This window comes from Chelmon rostratus, chromosome 20 (genome assembly GCF_017976325.1).
Source record: "Chelmon rostratus isolate fCheRos1 chromosome 20, fCheRos1.pri, whole genome shotgun sequence".
Taxonomy (NCBI): Eukaryota; Metazoa; Chordata; class Actinopteri; order Chaetodontiformes; family Chaetodontidae; genus Chelmon; species Chelmon rostratus.
In genome coordinates this window covers 22327252-22346535 of record NC_055677.1, presented here as the reverse complement: position 1 = coordinate 22346535, position 19284 = coordinate 22327252, and the positions used below count along the sequence as shown (strand labels likewise).

Below are 19284 nucleotides of genomic sequence, written 5' to 3'. Positions count from 1 at the left end.
TCAGAGACCAGAGTGTTGAACTGTTGAACTGTTTGTGTTATATATATTTATTTCTATGGATATGGAATATGGAACATTTTTTGTTGCTGTTTCTTCTGCATGTCTGTATATTCTTATACATAGAAAAAAAAATGAAATGCAGTGTTTTATGAGCAACACTAAGCTCCAAATGCTACCTAACTACAACACACACACACACACACACACACACACACACACACACACACACACACACACACAGGAACTGGAACATTTCATACATATTTCTTTGAACAATGCCCAGACATTTTGATACATGTACAAATTCTCTTCAGCACAGCAGCGTCTTGTCTGTTCTCTACTGATTAAGCTGTTGTAACATTAAGAGGTTAAGCGGTGAGGGGTGGTAAGAGACTGTAGATATGTCGTGTGTTTGGAGAGCTTACCTGCTTCAGCCTGTAGCCTGCAAGATAATGCCCTTTACTGGCTGCAATTACTCCTCTTTGACCTGTTAATCCCAGGAAATGTGAACATTTGTGTACACACACACGCGCACACACACACACACACACACACACACACACACACACAAACAATTAGACCAGCAAAGAGGTTAAGGTGAGCGTGGATGAAATCCGCTCCACTCTAATAACCCAGCAGGTCGAAAACTCCAACCTGCCACATGCTCCACTCATTCATTTCACCATCCACTCACATAATAATCATATAATCCTCACGTCAGATAGACACAATCACAATCAAATTCATTTTTTTCTCCTTGTTTTGAAAACAGTATAGTCCATCAGTTCACTCTGGAAGCCATGCAGAGCCCCTTTCCACCTGACACAACAGGGGTTACACGAGGGGTGTAAATGAATACAAATACTTTATTTGGATGTATATAGATAATGGTGGATGCAAAAACCCTCCAAAATTTGATATTCCTCCAACATAGATATTTTTTGTTCTGTTTTGATTTTTTAAAGGTGGGGTTCAAATACAAATGATCTTTTCTTATTTGATCAATTCATGTTGAAAGTAGAAATGCTCTGTTATTTCATTGTTTCTGTATGAGGAGTATACAGTGAGAGAATTAAATGCAGAAAATTAAGCAGACTGGGTCGTTTTTTTAACATTCTTTAACATTTTTGACATACAGATATTTTTGTGACTTTCACAGAGAAAAATTAAGATGCTAACTGGAACCAAAAATGTTGTTAATGATGCCACAGAAGAACCATTTTCAGTTCCACAAAGAACTGTTAAAACATTTCTGCAAAGGGTTCTTTACAGAAGAAAATTTGTGGATCCATACTAAAAATCAAAAAACACTGAATCCATTTAACAGCTATACACACACTGTCATACATTGTTATACATTCTGTTCAAAGCTTGGAAACTTTCCAGCAGCCAGAGATTTCTGCAGGTTTCCAAGACGTTTAATTTCATACCAATTTCATGCCCATCACAGGAGCTGAAGCATGAACATATGATAAAAAACAAAACAACAGAAAACAGGAAAGATGTTACTTATTTATTGATCATTATATAATAACAAGTAGTGACAGTGTTGAGGTCTAATGAAACTGCTTTTGTAAACTCTCACTATGTACTTTGTTACTATGTCTAGTAAATCTTTCATCCTCAGTGATCTAATTACATCCCATAACCAAGAGTTCCTATTCCTTACTGAGACCTGACTTAAACCTGTGGGGTGCTTCCCTTTCTCTCTCCACCAGTTCTCAGCCCACCCATTTGCAATGTTCTACCCCTATGTTAACAGGCTGTGGTGGAGGTATTGCACCTGTTTTTAAGAATCCTTTCACTTGTGTGCCTATATCAACTGCCAATACAGACTGGGTTCTACCCAGTTCTACTTCTTATAGCAAGTATATTACTATACACTGTTGTTCCAAGTGTCTACTTTCCAACAGAAAAAGGTACAGTTTAATTCATCTCATCACAACTAGGATGACGACCTCTTCATTAGTCTGTTGATGAATGATGTGTGTCTATACTTCTGTAGTTTTTAGATGTGTTGACAAATGACCTTTACATTGGGCCTCATCTTTTGGAACTCTCCATTTATCAATATTCCTGTGGTCTTCTTCTTCATCCATTATATTAGTTTGCTGGGCAGCAAATGATGTCAATGGCAAATTTTGGTAAATATGTCAATATATATATCTGTGCATACCTCTGTGCTCTATAACAGTGGTTTATCACTGCGGACCGGTCAACGCTTGACAATTTTACCGCAGCCTGGAGGGGTGTACATAGCAGTTTTGAAGGCTTCATTGCCTCATTAGAAAGCCGGTTGTCAATATTATGCCGAGCGGGCTCTGTGTGTGTTTCTCTTCCTCTGTCTCTTCACTGGGCCTTTTCCCCTTCGCAAGAAACTTTCCAAACACCTCTGTTTTTATTTATTTTGCTAACTTGTGGGTTAAACTTGAACGCGAGTTGTGACCGAGATGTACCGAGAAAATCTGGTCATTTTTCAAAATAAAAGATTTTTTCAGAATAAAAGATTGTTCAGACTCAGAAAATAAATAAAACAGAAATAATTCATTATTTCTGGTGCAAGTTTCTGCTTCTCTTATAGTCATCCTCTTTGCTTATGCATTGTGTGTGTTTGTGTGCACTGTGTTTCTTGACATGTCACAACCACCTCTAGATAAGGGGACTAGTGTGAAAGCATTGGCAGGCATGTGTATCACATCTCCTGTGTGTACCCTCACACGTATGCACAAGAGCAATCCACTTCTAAAAACATTACTTCTGAGTATGTCTAGTGCTCAAAAGCTCCACAGGGTACCTTTAAGTCTCTAGCATTACAATGTCCTATCACTTTCTTTCTTACATTTTTGGCTGGACTGCAGCAAAGTGGGGCCAGCCCTATAAAGCTCTTGAGTTACGTCCTCAGGAGGCTTTAACAACAAGGCATGAACAGTACTCAATTACGCCCTCAGGAAGCTTTTAAGCTTTGTTTATATACTCACGTGAGACAACGTTGGCATTGGCCTCTGCAGACGACACGTGAGCCACGAGCAAGCACAGTGCTCTTCAACAATTGGAATATTTTCTGAAATGTCATGGGGGGTAAAACAACAGATTCTGTGAGGACATAAGAAGTTAACACCAGAAGAACGTCATAGACCGACCATGACTGCACGCTTTGCTGTACAGCTCCTCATTTCTGAGGAAGAATTGTAATTCATCGTAAATCCATATGTATTCATGGACATGCTGTGCTTCATCACTGTTATACAATCCCCGTAAAAAAGAAGTCCAGTATTATAACTACAGATGTATTCAAATGAAGCAGAAGTTGAATCGTCAGTAAAAAATTTCATTCTGCTGTCAAATGTCGATTTCTAAGATCTGCTTTTCAAACATCTGAAGGTGAATTAGCCAGCTTTTTAAAATCGGTGATATATAGTAAAAATTCATAGTAAGAATTATACTATATTATAGTAAGTTACTTGTTTACTTCCTATTGCTTTTATCAGTAATTGTGGCAGTCATGTTGCCTGTTGTATTGTAATGAACTAATGTCATATTCTACAGATGGCTGTTTAAATTTCAATCATGTTGAAATGAAGCCCCACATGTGCAGTGGGTGTCCGGTGTCAAAAATTGGGAGAGCGACTTTGCAGAGGCACAATGATCTCACTTTTGTTGCATGTGCCCTTCTGCCAGGGAAAATTCATCAAGCATAAACAGAAGCCTCAGGAGCACATCGATCATACCGAGTCCAGCCATATCACTTTCACACTGTCTCTAAAGAGCCTCTGAAAGTCTTTTTGATCAGTGTGCATGACATTTTGTTCTTAGGTTAAAAACTGCTGGATCATGTCAAAGGTATGATATCAAAGACCTAAAGGCTGCAGTGAATGTTGCTCACAGTGTTTATTGCTATAGAGGCTCAAGCAGTGCTTTTGTAACAAACCTGGAAGATGAATCAGAGAGCTGATATTTCTCCCAGAACAGGTTTTTTGTTATTTTGCTGTCAATATGATCATGATTTATTATTGTATAGTTAATTTAAAAAAATGTGCATTATTGATTTGTCTTTAACTGTAGTCCACACCTGTCAACATTGGGATTTGAAAATAATGGACATTTTCTTGCACCCTACACTGGGCCGTCCCACCACCCTTACCACAGTTCACTGACCACTTACATTTAGATAAGACTACACACAGTGAATCCTAAAATCAAACTCCCACTTGTTTTAAAATATTAGAGCACCAAGGATTGGTTTAACAAGTTCCTACGTTAAGTGACCACAGTTAGGTGGTCAGAATCAGACAAGTGAAACGCTGTGAACATCCCTGTGTCATAAAAATCAAAGCTCAGAAGGGCAGATAAACTCAGGATATGTACACATCACTTCCAGATTATGCGTCACGAGTGATTTTGAGAGAGGCTACTGACAAGAGAGACAATTGGTAGCAGAGGGTGATTATGAAAATGCATTTCAGAGATAGTATAAATACAGTTATTGATGGAGCATGTTTCTCTACCTCTTGGGCGTGCTTATCCTTGGTAGATGTGTTGCTTTTCCCTCTGTGTGATACACTAAAATCTGTGTGGCATATTATAAAAAAGCAGGACTTTGACTAAAAAAAGTCAGCCAAAAGTTGTTTTCCTGTGAAAATGTATTAGTTCAGCACTTTACACTCGTCAGTGTAGGTAGAGGGCACAGTGCAGAGGTAAAGTGTGATGTAGGTTTCCTAAAAAGTTCCCTAATCTTCACCCCTATTACTTTCAAATGTGCATGTTCTTTTTTAAAGACTGCCATGCTTACATGTTCTGCATTTTGACTCATTCTGCTCATTTCTTTATATTCCACGAAACCAGACTGCACCAGTCTAAAACTGGGTTGGATGATTGTGGGCCCTGGGGGTAGGGGACAGTAAAAGGGTCATCCCAGGCCCCTGTTTCCCACCAGTTGTTCTGCCCCTGGCTGGATTTTTCAGGGCTGACAGAGTTGGGGGTTGTAAACTGTTACTATTTATAAAAGCAGAAAAACACAGCACTACAGGGACTGCTCCCTCCCCACCAGCACACATCTGTGTCATCTGTGCTCCATTCACTGCTTTGCTGGGTTTGTCTGTACTGTGTGAATGTGTGTATCTTATGAGAACCAGATACATGTGGAAGGTTCTTACATCTTCTCTCTTCCGACTCTGATTCCAGAAACAGAACATCCAGAATTACATGTTATGATCTAACTTATGGTCTGACCTTCTCAATTGGTTTATTGATTTGCACTTGGACAGTAGCCTGTTTTCTTTCCCTTAGTATTGTGGATGTTCACTGGATTATTGAGCTATTTATTGATAATATGAGAATTACATTTTCTATAAGTATTGCATGGTGTCCAGTGCATTACTTCACTTAAGTTTTTCATCTACATTTATGTTGTTTTTCATGTATTCTGCATATTGTTTATATTATTTAGCTTGTTTTGTTGCTCCTCTTTTCCATCTTTTGACTTCAATTTAAGATTAGGATTTGGATTGGGGGTTTTAAGAGTGAAATTAGACTCCCATTTAGAATAAGGCTATAGGAAATGAAATAATTCAAGGGAAGGTTCTTGTAAGTAGAGAAATATAAACTTGAGAGGTTGGCTAATCAGTGCCATTGTGTTAGAAGGATGCTCTGCTTCTGTGTTTATGTCTGTGTGCTACTGACTCATCATGTAAGGCATTGAGACCTGGAAATAATCACTTGTCAGCCTTATCATTTATTAGCTGGAATGTTTCCACTGACAGGCTGATAGGAAGTAGCCTCCTCTCTCCTTTCTAAGACTGATGAACACCAGCTCTGCAAATGTTTGGATTGAGTGAGTTTGTGAGTGTACATGAAGTTAAACCTGATATAAGCCACACAGCAACTGAGGAGAGCTGGTAAGTAGTGAATAGTGTACTGTATCCCGGTCTCCTAGGAAGAGAAGCAGCTCTGACTTTGAGTTTAAAAACTCTCTATGATGAGTAATGTAATTATATATATATGTGTGTGTGTGTGTGTGTGTGTGTGTGTGTGTGTGTGTGTGTGTGTTTTGCTTAGACTAGCGTCTAGTATATACCAACTCCTATAAAAACAACCTCCAAATGTGCTAAAATCAGTGATCTATGATGTCTTTAACATTTATCTATGTAATGCAGCTTTGCACAGCAATCCAATGGAACAGCTCTGTTATGAATGTTACATTTACTCACTTAAAATGCTACATTGTTGACACTATCTGTAACAACAATGATGTATAATGTGCTGTCTGCTGTACTGAACTGCAGCACATCACAGGGTTCTTTAGGCACTGAGTCTATACACAGTAGTCATGTCTCTGCAGGGTCCTGTGGACAGTAACAGGTTCAGACCACTGAGCTTTATGTACACATTGCCTATCAAACATTGCACAGTTGAATGGGGATTTCACTTCTTCATTGACATAACAGATGACGTACATCCCTATTGTAGATTTTCCAGTAGTGTCTGGGGCCTTTATGCACCTCAACTGCAGAGGGAACTAGGTCCTTAGAGTAGAGTTAGAGTTATGGACTTATGTTAGACATAGTTTAGACACAGATTGTTGGTCATTAGTCCTAATGTAGCCTGTTTTATCAGTGTATTTTATCATACATGAAGTAATACAGTGCATCACCATATGAAGCTCAATTTTCATCATAAAGGTCATAAAGGTGCTGTTTCACTCTCTAGTCATTTCCAGGATGTACTTTTGTTGTTTCTTTTATTGGACATTATGTCATGTTTTTAGCTGTTCCTGTTTTTTAGTCCACCCTCTCCCTGTGTAGAAAAGTAATATTTTTTATAACAAGAAGAATTTAGTTAGAGCACAGGCCCAAAAGAATTATATAATGTATATCAATGCAAAATATTTTGTCATTTTTTTCTGGTCTCAGAACCAAATGTTAAAATGTGAGCTGAGTGCTCAGAACACAGCTCTCCATTTCAAGAAACTACAATTGTCAAAGGTAGTGGCAGTGGTGGGATGTTTCCAAAATGGTGTGCACACACAGAAGAAGACACAGAGGCAGAGGATTGAGGGTCAGCGTAGAGGGAGGGTGGAGAATAAATTTTCAGGGGCCGTCAGGTCTGGAGGTGGACTGAGTAATCCCAGCAATATGTAGTTAATCCAGATCTGCCATGCGAAGCTTACAGGATCAAGAGCTGTCCCTCTTACTGCAGCCATGTATGGTCATCAGCTGGTTTGTTGTCCAGCAAAGGAAATGAGGGAGCCACAAAACAAGTGAGGATGACATGAGAGGAATTCAGTAAACCTGTCGACTGGTATTATTCCTGTTGCCTTTTTGATGTTTGTTTCCAAGTACATCAGGAGTCAGAAGGAAGCTCTAATGAGGCAGAGAAAATGCTGCTTGCATTTGTCATTCTGTTGTTCATGGCAGAAAAGAGGCCGTCTCTCCATCTTCAGACTCCCACCTAGATTTTCTTAATCATGTATTACTGTCAACATTTTCATGGAGTGTTTGCAGCGTCACTGCCCTTTGTGATGGACAACCGCTCAGCATGTCCCACAGGGATGGACGTGCTAAGCGGTTGTCCATCTTTTTTCCATTCTCCAATCACAATCTGACCTTTGCAGCTGTGTTTGTCAATCTTTGGTTCAGTGGAGCAACCATGGGAATGCTAAAACACAAAGGAAAAGCTAAATATATAACTTAACAGGAAGGTTTTTGAAGGTTTATGCCATTTTCAAGTTTCAGTATCTTTTGCACCATATTCAGTACTTCAGTGTCTGTGTATTAATACCCCCAAAGCTGATGGTAAAGTTGGTGGTACTGTGAAGTTTAGTTAATTATATTATACATATATATCATGGGTTTGAGATCAGGAGACGCTCTTCACCAGGAAAAAGACAACACTGGTTGTTTGTTTAAATGCTTCAAATTAGATTAGATTAGATTAGACCAGGGGTCAGCAACCCGCGGCTCCGGAGCCACATGCGGCTCTTTCATCCCTCTGATGCGGCTCCTGAAAATAATTAATGAGCATTTATTTAAAATGTATTTTATTTTAGTTCAAATCGCTCGCGCTCACAGATGACAGTTTATCCTGCATAAAGATTATATTTTAATTGCCTATTATTTAGCACATATTCTTATTTTTTCATTGTTCAGTGAAATAGTCCTTTTATTATTCAGGTTGACAGCAGACAGCACGCGCCAGTAAAAGGATGAGGGCACACAGAGAGTGGACGCATTTTTACCTTGCTGCCGGGGGAGAATTTAAGTTTGGTGTTTTTTTCATAAATGCAAGAAGCACTCCAATAGACATTGAGAAGTTTTTAAAATTAACTTACCTTCAACCCAATGTCTTTTTGTCGGACTTCAAAATGTTGTTGTTGCTCACAGAAATGTACTTTCGTTTTCTCTGCAGTCGTTCAGTGATTTCATAAATGCAACACATGATAGTTTGTTTGTACATTGTATAAAGGCGAAAAAAAAAAATGTTATATGCAACATTATTTTATTTTAAATGTCAAAGGGTTTTGTGGCTCCCAGTGTTTTCTTTACTGTGGGCTCTTTGAGTGGTAAAGGTTGCCGACCCTGGATTAGACAGACACTTTATTAATCTCACAGTGGAGAACTTTACTGTTACATAAGATCTTTAGAACACCTGTTAAGGTTTGATGGGGAATAAACTGAGAAGGAATGTCAGGATGGCATCATAAGTGACTCGTAGGCGTTTTTTCAAACTGTGAATGAGTCCATACTGTCAGCATCCCGAGTTAAAACGTAGGTGGTTCTTCTAGATTTCTGGCTGTCCTGACATATTTTCTCACTATTCCAAAACTGTTCATTGCAAACTGTCTAACAATATGTCTGTGAAAATCTTCATTCATCCAGGTCATATGATACTAGAGGCCAGATTCTTCTTTAATATCTCCACCAGCCCTTAAAAGAGACTAGACTTAAAGAGATTATTGACAGGTGATTACATCACACACTATTGTGATAATTGTTGTCTAGAACACTGTGTGTTTCATCATTCTCAGATTACTTCCATCTCAAGTCTCATTTTTCTCTTTTTTTAATTTTCAGGGTGTTAAGAAGACTTTTAGTACCACATTATATAATTTTTTCTGTTGGTAATTTCCTGGTGAAACTTCAGCATTTAGCAGTGAGACCACATCATGTATACTTCCTTCCAGTGACACCTTCATACCTGTCAAAACTGCAGAATGAGTGTTTTCTCCCCTCACATCTCGGTCCGTCATCCTCCCCCAGGCCTGGCTGGCTCAATTCTTCCAAACACAATTCATAAAAAGTCCATCTCTAATATCAGTGTGCACCACTTTGACACATTGAGTCAGGCTCCTGAGCTGCACCACGTGGTTACAGAGGCGCTGCTATAATAAATGTAGCCTCTTCTCATTATGCCTACAAAAGGACCAACCCCAAACATGATTGGTGTGTGATCTCAGTCCTGGTTGTATATTCAGTGCACACAGTGACCGTAAAGCCAGATAACCTCACAGTGCTGTCGGTGCTGTATGCTGCATGTCCAAAACTCATTTTGGTGCAGATCAATATACAGAGAAACTGGTGCCTGTGCTGATGATCCTCATTGACCCCCCCCTCTCTGATTCAGGACTTTTTTGATGTAGCCAGCCACAACAGACAAGCTCTTAACTGTCCTCCATTGCGCCAGACATCTGCCAAAATGCACGATGAACCATGGCTGAGGCCTTCTGTGCCTGTAGTATTACCATCCAGATCACAGAATTTTGAGAGAAACAACTTGCTGTCTGTTCGTGATGTGTTACTTTGCTGCGTAGCGTACAGTATGTATGCTTTCAACCAGGCAACAGTGATGAGACATTACACTGCCTGTAATTCTTTGAATCCAGTTTACAGTATCAACAATTACTGGACAGTCTTTCTGGACCGTTTTGTTGTCCATCTCCTGTTTGAAAGTCTATTTTTGACTGCTGTTGATTACCTGTTTGCTACCAATAGTCAAGGTTGTGTGCTTTTCATCATGGCTGTGATTGTTCCCTGAACCTCCTACATTTCCTGTGGTGCGTTAGAACAAGATTAACGTCTGTTTCCCTCAGAGTAACAGACCACAACCCAGCTTTAGCAGCTTTACTTGTTGCTAAGTGAGCTAACTGCTAACTGTGAGCTGTACCAGGCACGGCAGCCTCCAAGTGAACATGGCTGGACTGGGACAGAACAAGCCTCTGTGACCGATGAAGGCATTTAGTATGCACATGATCACAGAGTTCACTAATGAACAGATAGCTAAAAATTGCAATGTAAGCCAACTGCTGGCTATTGCTGCCATTAGCCAGTTAGCTCGGTTAGCCATCCAGATAGCTGACTCAGCCTTGGAGTGCCTTGGCACTGCATTCCCTGTTGTCAAAATGGCCTCTGTTGGTCTTGGAGGTCTGTGTTTGGCTGTAAATTTGCTGGGATGTAGCAGAATGCTATTCATTCTGCATATTACGTATTTCCTGTTACAATGTAAACGGCAATCATCTGCAACAAGTCCCTACCTGTTCTTGTATTTCATAGCACCCTCTGTCTAACTAATCTAGGCTATTGCAAGTAGCTGTTTCTGTACATAATCAGAGGTTATGTGGTGTAGACATGCAAGAAATTTGTTTTGAATTATTTTATTTCTGGGAGATGACCCCCAGATCCTCCACCATACGCATCTCTCAAAATTTGCCCTCAATTTTGAATTACAAACAGGCCCCATGCTTATGACCAAATACAGTGCCTGCAAAACTGATGACATTCCCATCACCCTCACTGTACTTTTGTGCTCAGTAGCAAATGTTAGTGTGGTAATACACTAGTCTGTGGTAAATGTCACCTGCAGAACATCATGTTAGTATTCTCATTGTTAACATGCTTGCTGTAACTTTACTTAAGTACAGCTTCACAAAGCCGTTAGCAGGGTTGACGACTCATGCTTTCACCATCCAAAGGATGTGTGTCTGTTTGTGTTTGTGTGTGTGTGGGTGTGTGTGGGTGCGAGAGAGAGAGAGAGAGAGATTTCTGTACATTTTCTGCTAGTTCATGCTTACATTCAGCACAAGGGAGATTCCTCCCCATCCATATCTCTTCAATTAGTTTAATTATTCATTTAGATCTCAGGCCAAATATGCCACTCAAGTCCAGTGTGGGACGATTTTACCCAACATTTAGAAAAATCTATCTATCTATCTATCTATCTATCTATCTATCTATCTATCTATCTTTTCTGCATTTCATCTTATTTTCCAATTCCAAACTACTTTACCATTTGTATAGTTTGTATATAGTATTTTTGTCCACATTGGCAGGGGTGGGTTTGATGGCACAGCAGGGTCCCAGTGGAGAGCTGAACTTAAAAAATTCTCATCCCCATCCATTAGCTGAGGCTTGAGATTAAAACCCTGAGGTATCAAAGAAGCCTCTTTCCCTTTTCCTCAAAGAGCAAATCCATCTATCTACAGAGAGGGGAAAAGTTCATCTATGAATGTGTGTGTGTGTGTGTGTGTGTGTGTGTGTGTGTGTGTGTGTGTGTGTGTGTGTGAGTGAATGCGTGAGCTGTAGGGAAGTGGCAGTTGAGGCGCTGGCCGGCGGGCATCTCTGTCACCTTGAAGGAGCATTTGGCAAGGTGCCCGAATCCAATCCGTCACTTCCTATAACGGAGGAGAGGGGCAGTGATGGTGTCACACTGTGCTGGGGGAAGGACACATGTAACACTTTACCCAGTTTCACTGATGAGCTGTTTCCTAAAAAATCACATTCAGTGTATTCCCCACAATAAACTGTTTGTTGTTCATGGTGAAAAGAACAAAAGAGATTTTCAAAGTCTAGGTTAGCACATGGACACCAGGGTGCATGTGCATATCATATACAATTCAAGTACAAGTACATATGTATATATATATATATATATATGAATATGAAAGTCTGTACTTGTACTTGGCATGAGTAATGTATGGTATCTGTGTTATAAAAGGCTCATTTTGACTATTCCACACTAATTTTAACATTCTAACCATGTGTGGATATAACACTTTTTGCATGTTATCATCATGCATTTTGGCAGCACATGCTGTTTTCGTGTTCAGATTATAATCGGGCCTACAAAAATAAAACCCAAATTGTGATGCACCACAATGATCCTTTAAGGTTTCAAACCAAACCAGTTTAGATGATTATAATCAGCAACTATTGCTTTAGATGCAGAAGCATGTAATGGTGGCCCTGTTTTCCGAGATCATTCACATCCATGATGCAACATTTCCAAAGCTGTTTTGCTGATCCTGTCTGAAACAGCAACATTGTGCACTAGGAATGCTCCCAGAACGACCCCCCACTTCTTCCACTCACTAAATATTCAGGATGTGCCAGACAACATTGATTAAATACCAGCGTTTTGACAACCATCCAGCCCATTTTCCACAGGTTTTCAGTTAAATCAAAAGACGTGTAAAGAGCATGATCAAAAGAAATGGAATGCATTTGTGATGGCCAGAGTGAGGCAATAAGACATTGAGAGGATTGATACCATTCATTTTTGTTTATGTACAGATAAGACACAAGAAATGCGTGTTAATTCATGATTTTTAGAGGTGTTGGTAGGTTTTGAACCCACACAGAGGGTGTTTCCTTCTAGTCTTTATGCTCAGTCATGCTGATGACGTCCTGACTCCAGCTGCTCAACACAGACATCAATGTCTTCTCTTCTCCTGTACATTTCCTAAAACAGGTTCTGAGGATCTAAAGATTTACTGAAAAAGGATTTCCTAAAGAGGATAAACCTGGTGTTATACACGACCAAACTATACGTTCTGCCTTCTGACTCTGTCTGTAGCCCATTGAGTCCCACTGTTGATGGAAATCTTTAAAAACAGCTCAGTAGTGATCACTGTGGTTTTTATATAATGTTACTCAGACAGGACAAGATTTGCATCTGGTGGGGACTATTTTCAGGGATTGAGTCAAAATAAACTACCTTGTGTGTGTGTGTGTGTGTATGGGTGCGCGTGTGTGTGTGGGTGCGCGTGTGTGATTATGTCACTCAGGGCAACAAATATATGGAAAATTGCTAGCCTCATCCTTTAAGGTGCAGATACAAAAACAAGAAAAAGTTATTAAAGTCTTTAGTCTAACGTGTAGCCCTGTGATCAGTCCATCCAGCCCCCCGATCCCGGTAGGCAGACCAAGTGGTTGAGGGCAGTCAGTCATATAAGGCTGTCCAGTCACGCGCTGCTCTTAATCACGTGCCGTGCTGCAGCTAGCAGCACACACATCTAATGAAAATGCAACCATTACGCTTGACTTCCTCTGCCAACAACAAACACGCACACACAAAGACACATCTGAGCCAGAGACGATGACTGTTCTCTACGCAGACAAATCTGACCCACTAATACAGCTAACCCACATCAAGAGGCTCAGGATGATTAAATGGTACAGTCCAAACTCACACACGCTTTTGCCGCAGCCCCAGCTTCCTGTGGTTGCACACAAACAGACACAAACCCATTTAAATCAATGTTCTGTTCTGTGATCCCATCAGCAGCTCAGTCATAACACACACACATACAGTATTTCTCAAGGACAGGCTGCGCAGCCAAGCGAGATGCAAACAGCAAACAGTGCAATTTAGTTCTCCATCCCTGCTGAGTGACACAGCGGCCTGCATGAAGCTGCTGCTGTTCAGGCGGTGACACTGATTGCTTTTGTTCTCTGTGGATGGTAGAGCGACAGAGGAAGCATTCTCTTGTCGCTGTTACATCCACAGTGTGTTTATCAGTTTTCTATTCATCAAATTGTTTACAACGCCAATTCCAAAAAAGTTGGGACGCTATGTGAAACCTGAATGCAACGATGTGCAAATCCTTTTTGGCCTAAATTCAACTGAATACAGTACAAAGACAAAATATTTTGATTTTTTTTTTTTTTTTAAATATAAACTCATTCTAAATTTGATGCTTGCAACACATTCTAAACAGTTGGGGCAGAGGCCTGTTTACCACTGTGTTACATCACCTTTTCTTTTAACAACATTCAGTGAGTTTTTGGGAACTGAGAATGCTAATATTTCTTCTTTCCCATTCTTGCTTGATATACAGCTTCAGTTACTCAACAGTCAGGGTCTCTGTTGACATATTTTGCACTTCATATCCATCACACATTTTCAATGAGAGACAGGTCTGGACTGCAGGCAGGTCAGTCTAGTACCTGCACTCTTATTACGAAGCTGACAAAGCAGTCTGGCAGAGTAAAGTTAAAATGCACACCGTTCCCCAATCGTTGTGGGGACATTCCATCACATTTCCATCAAAAATAAAGTTCATCTACTGGGTTCTGGGTTTTGACATCCTTAGATGGTGGGAGTGGATGACAACTTTGTGTGGTATTTGCAGCCAACAACGGAGAAATTGGCTGCTTTGCTCAAAACTTTAGCTACCACATCTTCATATAGCAGGAGCAGACAGCGAGGTATGTGTTACATAGTGATGTAAACAAGTAACAGAGGAAAAGGCTGGACTGCTGACAAGACGCTTTAGGCTGTTCTGCAGCAGTGTTTTCTGGCTTCCAGCTTTGTAGCTCTGCAGACGTTTTACATGCACAACAAAGCTATGTATCACATTAAAGGACGAACATATGGCTATGGCTACATGGCTTCTTTAAATTATTTGAATTTGTGTGAGCATCATGAGAAGAAGTGTTTTCATTCATTCAATAGATTGGTGGACAGCAGATGGAACACCAACCATCATCCATGCTTCATGAGATGGGATGGGATGGTTGGGAGAAAGAGGAAATCTTAATGATAATATTAAACTCATGTAGTGTGGTCAGTTGGGGCCCAGCAGTGAATTTTTGCTGTGGGTTGGCTTTAGGGCATTCAATCGTTCGCAACTGGACCTCGTCAGTTTGTCTTAGAAGACGTTTCGCCTCTCATCCGAGCAGGCTTCATCAGTTCGTACGCAGTTGCGAACGATTGAATGCCCTAAAGCTTACAATGACCTGGATGAATGAGAATATTCACAGGCTTGCTGTGGGTTTAATCCAGCTATGATGGTGAGCCACTGTTGTCAAGATCCACTGTGATGACAGATGATTTTTTAAAGAATTCTTTGGATGAGCCTAATTTTGCTATTAGCTGCGCGATAGGCCAATCTTGCATTTTTATTTTATTGTGGGTGTAAACGTTCATTATCATATTCCGTTGGAAAATCTTATGCTTCATGTGAGTACATTTTACTGGTGTCATTAATCACCCGTTTTGCTCTGGCTATAGTAACTTCAAACTGTCTGAAATCTATGCTTTGAATGGGGTGTTGCAATATTATATGAAATTCAGCCAGGGTGGGGTAGCTTTTGATGTAGGCATTGTTGTTTGGCCACCCCCAGTTAACAGTGTAGAGCCGTGCCTCGTTGGAGAATTCACATGGTGTCACTCGCTTCATATGCTGCTGTAAGCCAGACTGCAGGAGCTCCCCGCCCATAAATAAAGGCCGTTCAATACCTGGAGCTCCTCCATCTCTCTACAGCATCACACATCACCAGTCAGGGTGTCCAACACTGCCCCCAAGAGGGCAGCACACAATATACATACAGTGCTGTGATGTGTAAGATGCTGTTATATGTATTCATTGAGGACTGTGCAATGTCCCTGCTCAGTGAGATAGAAAAAAACGTCCCACTGACTTTTACTGCACTGCCCCCCAACTGCATCTTATTGTGGGTTCTTTAATATCTTAGTTTCCAAGTGCATCTTTTCCACAATGCCCATGGGTCTCTACGTGCTCTTTCATTATATGCATCTCTCTCTGTCTCCACGGTGATGTGTCACTACTGATACATCCTCCATGGCAACAGCTGTCAGCGAGACATTCGAGAAGACTCCTATGATAAGGTGTGGCAGCAAGTGTATTTTACACTTGCACTACACTACACTTGCTGGGGTTGATCAAGATAATCGTACTGCTTGTGCACCTTGTGCACCATAGTATGTTTTGGGATGCTATGGATAATGTTGTGTTCCTATAGGACGGAAAGCTGCATGGCAATGATCTCCATGAATACGACTTACCAGCATTCACATTAGTCATTGATAGGGTGCTGTTACCCCTGGGTGCTCTGAGACCTCTGATAACAGTTTAACAAATGCTCTAAGATTGTGAATGTCAGTAATCCCTGGCAGGATGGAGGAGAGTTGGTTGCAGCAGCTGTTCAAAGTTCAAACTTAGCCGAAATATAACAAAGAGAAGATTTCTGCATCACTAATCACAAATGAAACAGTTTGCACCACCTAAACTAATTCTTATGTAGAGATTAGTTGTTACTAATTATCAAGGCCAGCTACCTGTGGGTGGAGATTCTGTGTAGCTGACTGAACCACCTGATAAAACTAGCTTGCTAATGAGCCCATTAGGGTGTAGAGTTAAAGAGTTCATATGGAAAATGGCTGAATATTGCTAATCATGCAAATAGTGTTGATTTTACTGACACTAAACGGGTCAATCAGAGCCTCGAATCTGTCCAATTGCTTTTTTGTTAATTGTTAATTTTGTTTTGTTTTGTTTTGCCCATCCGACCTATGAATATATGCATTAAAAATGTGTTTGTCGCAGATATGCTTGCATCTAGACTACAGTTAAGATTTAACCTTAGTTACAAAATGAAACATTTTATCAGTAGTTGACATTATGGGTTTTTTTCTAGCCTCTGTCAGTGGTGGGTGGTGTACTGAAAATCTATTGTCAAGTAAAAGTTCTCAAAACATAATATATTATGATTATACTAACTTCTGAAAGTAACATTAACGTTGAAGCTGAAATATGAATGAAATACACAAAGCCCACTAGCTGCAAGATAAGTTAATGTTATAGCATCAAGGAATAACTTCACACAAGAAAAATTAACATAGCTAACATTAGCTAGTTAACTACATTTTCACCTACAGTGCATGTCAAGTACAACTTCAATGTTCTTGTGGGGTCAGAAGAGAAGTTTTTAAATGCAGAGATGTCAGTCTTTTTCTGGAGTCACAGCAAGCACTTCATCCTGTCACTGTAACTGTTGTCTTTTTTAGGTTTTAGCATAAAAAGTGTGGCCAGATGTGGCCTGATGTGGCCAGGGATTGTTGCTGGAAGCTTCCTCTTGTTCTGGGTTTTGCTCCGTCATCATGTCTCCATCAAGTCTTTTGGATAATATTAATTGTAAAAGGTCTTCACTTATATGAATAGATGTAAGCTTAGAGCTACAACTTTGTAACCTACTAATAATTTGAATGGGCCTCGTTGTAAGGACCTTAAATATGCATTTGTTGGTCATCTGTTATCCGTCATTGCATGAGCCTACCAAACTCTGATCAGGTTACATCATACCTGGGTTTATTTGAGGCAGGGCTGATTTATTGGAATGGCTAAAATAAAAATAGTTTCCAAAATGATCAAATCCACCCAAAACAATGGCTGCCATCAGTTTCATTTCTATCTCTGAGAACATGTAGGGAAGGTTGCAGGTCTGCTGATGCTCCAAGGAATTGTGATTGATGATGTTCAATAAGAAGAAAGTCTTGAAGTAAAAATAGCTCTGTGTTTTCTTTCCTAGTAAGAAGTAAGAGGATCTATCTAGGTGTGTGTGTGATTTTAAAATGCTGTGCAGCCACAGAGGGGTTGTCAGATGGTGGGCTGAACACAGAGCTGTGTTAGAGGCCTCTGTGCTCTGGTTATTTGGTGACACAGTAACATGCAGTCACAGCAGTGCCTATTCTCATTCTCACAGCTCATCTTCCAGCCAGTGAGGGACAGTAATGACACACTATTTCCTGAGCTCACGAGGGCACATTTTTCAGAAGGCCTTTATTGAATTATTCAAGCTACAAAGTAAGGTTTTTGTTTGAGGTCAAATAGGAACGATAACAAAGGTCAGTTTAAAACCATGTAAACCATCCAGCTCCCTCTGATTTGATAAAAGCGCCCTTTGGTCCCTGCTAATCTGAATCTTTTTATTGAGGGTTACAGCTACCAAACATTTTAACACTGATGTTGATTTTTTTAATGGTTAATTACTTACTATAGATAAATGTCATAAATAATTACAATTTCCCCTTACATTGATACAAATAGTAACAGCATGTGATCACATCAAACCAAACCCTCAAATCTACGCTCATGAGATGGGCTGGAATGGAAGGAGACATCTGATGGGCTACAGATAACTCACTTTTGAAAAAAAATGCATTTGTGAATGGAGCCATGTCAGTGAAGTTCACACGTCGAAGTAGTTTAGAAATGTTGGACCAGCTGTTCTTCCAATTATGGTTTTCTTTTAGAAAAACCTTAAGAATACTTTCAGATTGACAATTTGTTGATTTTCTATTACATCTGTCCAAAAATAGAAATATTTGTACGTGTATCAGAATGACATTTGTGAACCTTCTTTGTGCATTCATTAATATTGAGACCCATCTGATTCCATATCTACCTGCTAATTTATTTGCTGATATCCTCCATTGATGAATGTCAACCCGTGTAGCTCCCACAGTTTCAGGCTGGATTAACTCAGTTAATTGTAACTTCATTAATCAGTGATTTGTTGCCTTTGTCTCTCATTTGTCCCCCTTCTTCCCCCTTCTCTCTCTGACTCAGCGGTGGTTGTTCCTGACGGAGCGTCAGACAAGGTGGGGCTTGGGGACGAACTGGGCAGCGAAGAGGATCTACTGTATGAAGAGTTTCGCAGTTCTGGACATCGTTTTGGACACCCAGGAGGAGGCGGAGGAGAGCAGCTAGCCATCAATGAGGTAGGCAACGTGGAGATGCTGTCTCTAACACTGCATGATGGATTTCACAGGGATTGTGGTTTGAAGCACTGTGTTTGGCCCAAAAGAAGTGTGTTATGGTTGAAGATTAAAAGAGCTACATGCATGGTTATTTAGTGATTGTATCATCCTCCTAATCATTAATCATATTCCTAATGATGGAATAGGTTGTGTGTGGTGTTTTTGCCACAGTGTCATTTTTGATTCTACCACTGGGGGCAGTGATAGAATAGTTGTGGCATTATTGTTTCGGTTTCAGCCTTGATATAAATAATGAAAATGGTTCATATAAGGTTAAGATGTCTTTACACCAAATGATATGCAGCAGCGATGACGATGTAGAAGCCGTCTCCCTGTTAAGTGTCTATAATTGTTTATGAATAGGTTCCAAGGTTCCAGTGTATTGCCTTTGAGTCCAATTTCAGCCTCTCCAGACTCTTTCCCCTTTGTTAGAAAAAAAACATACAAAGAAAA

General features: G+C 40.1%; 1 protein-coding gene across 2 annotated transcripts in view; it reads left to right on the top strand.

Annotated features, from left to right (window-relative positions):
* arhgef4 (Rho guanine nucleotide exchange factor (GEF) 4) overlaps positions 1–19284 on the top strand; it is a 67965-nt gene that overhangs the window by 23982 nt on the left and 24699 nt on the right. For both annotated transcript variants that reach the window (XM_041961279.1, XM_041961278.1), the window contains exon 4: positions 18641–18792. In XM_041961279.1, the coding sequence (XP_041817213.1) occupies positions 18641–18792 (152 nt within the window). The remainder of the gene's footprint in view (positions 1–18640; positions 18793–19284) is intronic.